General features: G+C 44.0%; 1 protein-coding gene across 1 annotated transcript in view; it reads right to left on the bottom strand.

Moving 5' to 3' along the window:
* Positions 1-3,778: 3,778 nt before the first annotated feature.
* LOC119578637 (hornerin-like) overlaps positions 3,779-5,000 on the bottom strand; it is a 2,212-nt gene continuing 990 nt past the window's right edge. The window contains exons 1-2 of the mRNA XM_037926197.1: positions 4,373-5,000; positions 3,779-3,786 (exon numbers count right to left, since the gene is read on the bottom strand). The exon at positions 4,373-5,000 is cut by the window's right edge and continues 990 nt beyond it. Of these exons, the coding sequence (XP_037782125.1) occupies positions 3,779-3,786; positions 4,373-5,000 (636 nt within the window). The remainder of the gene's footprint in view (positions 3,787-4,372) is intronic.

Raw genomic sequence — 5,000 nt, 5'->3', positions numbered from 1 at the left:
GAAAACTTGATTCTTGGGCGAAAGTAAAAAAAAAAAAAAAATATATATGCATCCGTGCTGGTTCTCATTTAATACCCCCCCCCCCCCCTTAATCATATTAAAATTACACCCACGATTTCACGGTGGTTCTTATTATCATAAAAAAAAAAAAATCATCTATCTATCTACCTACTCATTATTATCATCATTAACTCGTAGCTTCGTCACAATCTCTCTCTCTCTCTCTCTCTCTCTCTCTCAAAAAAAAAAAAAAAAAAACCCACTTACCACCCGGCTTTTATTTATTTATTTATTCATTTATTAATTTATTTTTCATCAACTCCCGTCCCTGTTAAGTCGAAATTCCACGCGAGATTCGACGCCAAAATATCTCAAGGTTAAAGAGACAGCGTAAACGACTTTCCTCCCCTTGTCCCGGGGAATTCCCGTCGAGGGTGGAGAGCGACGGGGAACCTACGAGTGTAATCCATTAACTCATTAAAGCTTTAAATCACCCCCAACGCCGAGTTTTACGAATGGGGATACAGAGAGAGAGAGAGAGAGAGAGAGAGAGAGAGAGAGAGAGAGAGAGAGAGAGAGAGAGAGAGAGAGAGAGAGAGAGAGAGAGAGAGAGAGAGAGGGAGGGAGAAATAGATAGATAGATGGATAGATAGATAGAGAGATAAATAGATAGACAGACTGATAGATAGGTAGATAGATAAACAGAAAAACAGAGATAGAGAGATAAATAGATAAATAGATAGGTAGATAGATAAACAGAAAAACAGAGATAGAGAGATGAATAGAGAAATAGATAGATAGATAGAGAGAGACAGAGCACACATAAACAGAAACACACACACACACACACACACACACACACACACACACACACACACACACACACACACACACACGCACACACACACACCACACACACACACACACACACACACACACACACGCACGCACGCACACACACACGCAATAATTTAACATAAACCTCACACGACCCTCCTCGTTTCCTACAGTTATGATGAAATGAGGGGGCAAAGGAACAGAGGGAAGGAAGGAAGGAAGGAATGCGAAAGGGAGAGAGAGAGAGAGAGAGAGAGAGAGAGAGAGAGAGAGAGAGAGAGAGAGAGAGAGAGAGAGAGAGAGAGAGAGAGAGAGAGAGAGAGAGAGAGAGAGAGAGAGAGAGAGAGAGGGAGGGAGGGAACGCAGAGGGAAGTAAGTAAGAAAAGAAGAAGCGAAAGAAAGAAGGAAAGACAGACCGAAGGATGATCGAGGAAGAGAGAAACGAAAGAAAGACAGAGAGAAAGGAACGAAAGAAAGAGAGAAAGAAAAGAAAGAAAGAGAGAAAGGAAGAGAAAGAAGAGAAGAGAAGAGAAGAAAAGAAAGCGGAGGAAGAGGGCAGAGTCGTAAACCGCCTCACGCGCGCGCGCGCCGAGACACAATACCACAGAACAATTTCTCAGGGAGTTTACGCTGTATTTCGACGCGAGAAAGAGGAAACAGAAAAAAAGTAAAAAGAAAAAAAAGGGAGTTTATTATAAAGCTCCTCTTTTGATGTTAAAGGACAATGAAGTGTTTCTTTCACGGTTTCAGAAGTGTGTCTGTTTGAGGGGGGGGGGGAGAGGAGGGGGAGGAGGGGGGAGATAGAGGGAGGGGAGGGAGGGAGGGAGGGAGGGAGTGGGGAGGGTGGGAGGGAGGGAGAGGAGGGGTGGGAGGGAGGGAGGGAAGGAGAGAGGGAGGGAGGAAAGGGGGGTGGGGGGAGAGTGGAGGGAAGGGAGAGGAGGGGTGGGAGGGAGAGTGGGAGGGAGGGAAGGAGGGAGGGTGGGAGGGTAGGAGAATGGGAGGGAAAGAGAGAGGGAGAAGGGAGGGAGGGAAGGTGGGAGGGAGAGGGGGAAGGAGGGATGAAAGAAGAGAAGAGAAGAGATGAGAAGAGAAGAGAAGAGAAGAGAAGAGAAGAGAAGAGAAGAGAAGAGAAGAGAAGAGAAGAGAAGAGAAGAGAAGAGAAGAGAAGGGAAGAGAAGGGACGGGAGGAAGGAAGAAAAGATATGAAGGGAGAGGGGAAAGGAAAGCGAGGAAAAGCGAGAGTGAAGAAGAAGAAGAAGAAGAAGAGAGAGAGACTGAGAAACAGACAGATAGACAGAGAGAAACGAAGAAAGAGTCAGAGAAGGAAAACAACAAAGCATAACATTAAAAAAAAAAACTTTTTCATTTGTTCCCACAACTTGATTACTAATTTTTCTATCCGTCTATATTTTCACTTCCTTTCTCTCCCTTTAACATCAAATTTCTCTCTCTCTCTCTCTCATTATCTGTCTATTTATCCTCTCCATCTCCCTTTATCTCTTTCTATGTTTTTTTTCTTCCTTTGTCCCCTCTTTCTCCATCTCTCCCCGCAATTTTCCCTCTTTTATTACCATCTCCCTTTCCCCCCTCCTCTCTCTTTTCTCTCTCCGTCCCCTAGTCCCTCTCTTTTCCCCTCTCTTTACCCCTCTACCTCCCTATCTCTTTCTCCTTCCAATAATTTTCCCCCTTTTTCTACCACCTCCCTTTCTCTCCTCCTCTCTCTCTTCTCTCTCCGTCCCTCTCTTCCCCCCCTCTTTCTCCCCCCCCCCCTTTTTTCCCTTTCCCCCCCCCTCCCCCCTCTCGGCCATGGGGTAATATGACAGGGTAAGAGCTTCGCCGCTAATGGTTCCTTTGGGGCCATTAGAAATATTCCAGAAACTTCTGTAATGGGCAATCGGGATAACGATCAGTACCCGAGTCTTCTTTTCTCTGTGTCTCTATCTCCTTTTCTGTTATTTTGCGTCTCTATTTGTCGGGTTGTCTCTCTCTCTCTCTCTCTCTCTCTGTTTCTGTTCTCTATTCTCCTTTTCTCTTTTTCATTTCATTTTCTATCTATCTACCAACTTTTCCTCCCTTCCTCTTTTCTCTCTCTCTCTCTCTCTCTCTCTCTCTCTCTCTCTTTACTTCTGATCCGGACTGAAGGGAGGAAGGGAAAGACAGAATAAAGGAGACACAGATAAGTGTGCGAAATAAAGAAAAGAAAGAAAGAAAGAAAAAATGTATCAAAGGAATCCCAATCGAAAAAAAAAAAAAAAAAAAAAAAAAAAAAAAAAAAAAAAAAATCGATCAAAGGAATCCCAATCGAAGAAAAATCCGCAAACACAAACAAAAAGATAATAAACACAAGATAAAGAAATCCAAATAATCAACAACCAAACAATAAAAAAAAGAAAATAGAATTTTTTTTTCTTTCTTTCTTTCTTTCTTTTTCTTTTTTTTTTTTTTTTTTTTTTTACTAAACCAACAGAACGGGAATAAGTACGGCGTTTTTACGTGTTGCGCCGACATGCACGGAAGCGGTAATAACAATAGCGTGATTCACTCGCTAATCTGCAATTTGCATTATTGCAGTCCCTGGAAAAGGTTTCTAAATAATGCCCTTTCCTCGAAATCCATATTTAATAACCCTTCCTCGCTTAAGAAAAAAAAAAAAATCTCATTATTTTTTTAAAAGTAATTTCATTTCGCTGATCTAGGCCTACTTTTAAGTATAATTTGCGATGGAATGTACGAAAAAGAGTGGAAACGATTTTTTGAGTGTATTATGATGTTCGATAATTATGCATATTATCAGAATTAAAGTATATATAAAATATTCCGGTATTTGGTTTACATATAAGCTAAAAGTACCACCTGTATAATAAAGATAAAGAAAAATTCTATTTACATCTGATAATTAGTACAGAAGTAATTAAAACATTAAAGTTTAGTTATTCCATACTTAGGAGTCTGAAAAAGCCTACACATTAATGAAAAGAAATTATACAAAAGGCCCCTGAACACACAATTCACACACTCTATAAATGGTTTTAATGGTAAATTCAACAACTCATTAGCACAGCATATCTCAGCGTTTATAATGACGATTAAATCACTCATTCCATTTAATAGACTTCAGAAAACGATAAACATTGGTATGAATTCATGATTTTTTTGGGGGCATTTCAGGGCACGATGCACGTGAAAGGGAAATTGGATTAATTAAGAATGTATGATTTAATCTATGTTCTTTTTACTGATAATTGTTATATTCGTAGTTATATCTATACGGTTTTAAAATTTCTCAGCAATACATAGGGTATAAAGCAATATATTCTAAATATAAAAATGGGTCTTAATTTAAATAGAATGACATGGATTTATTGATTCAGTTATCATTTCATACTGATATACTGACTTAAAGGGAAATAAAAGAGAAACAAGATAGTGATTTAGTCCTAGTTAGAGTAATTAATTCCTGTTGAGGTATGACTCTAAAGGGAACGGGAGAAAGGAAACCAGATGCCCTGGTGAGGGGGGCGGGAACAACACTCACCTTCCGTGGACTCGGCGTGGACGAGCTGTCTGGTGCTCCCGGAGGAGGACTGGTGCCGCGAGTGCTGGCCGTGGTGGGCGTGGTTGGCCCCGTGGCTGTGGTAGGCGTGGTTGTGGGAAGGGTGTGGGCTGTGGTCGGAGGCGTGCTGGTGGGTGTGGTTGGGGTGCGTCTGGCCGTCGTGCCCCGGGTAGTGCTGCGGGGGCATGGGCGGGCGCGGGAGGGGCGGCGCCAGGCGGCCGTGGGCGTGCGGGTGGTGCTGGTCGTCGCGGGCGTAGTAGGCGTCGCGGTCGTGCCACTGGCCGGGGCCGCCGTTGTGGCCGCCCCATTGGCTCATCTCGTCGTCCGTCTGGTTCTGCTCGTCCTTGGTGCCCTTGGCCTTGCGCCCCTTCTCTGACGCTCGCTTCTCGCCGCTCTTCCGACTCAGAGAATCGTACTTCCGCTCATCCTTCCCGCCGTACTGGCTGCTGTCGGACGCCCCTCCGGTGCTGAAGGAAACCTGCTGAGTGCTGCTGCTGCTGTGCCTGCTGCTGGCGCTGCCTCCCGCGTCGGGCACCTGCAGGCTCGACTTGCTGGAGCCCCTGCCGTCGGGCGGCTTGGTGAGGTCGTCGGCCAAGGAGAGCTCGGTCTG

The sequence above is a fragment of the Penaeus monodon genome, chromosome 11, assembly GCF_015228065.2.
Source record: "Penaeus monodon isolate SGIC_2016 chromosome 11, NSTDA_Pmon_1, whole genome shotgun sequence".
Lineage (NCBI taxonomy): Eukaryota > Metazoa > Arthropoda > Malacostraca > Decapoda > Penaeidae > Penaeus > Penaeus monodon.
Note: the sequence above shows the minus strand (reverse complement) of the source record. Positions and strands in the feature narration are given on the sequence as shown.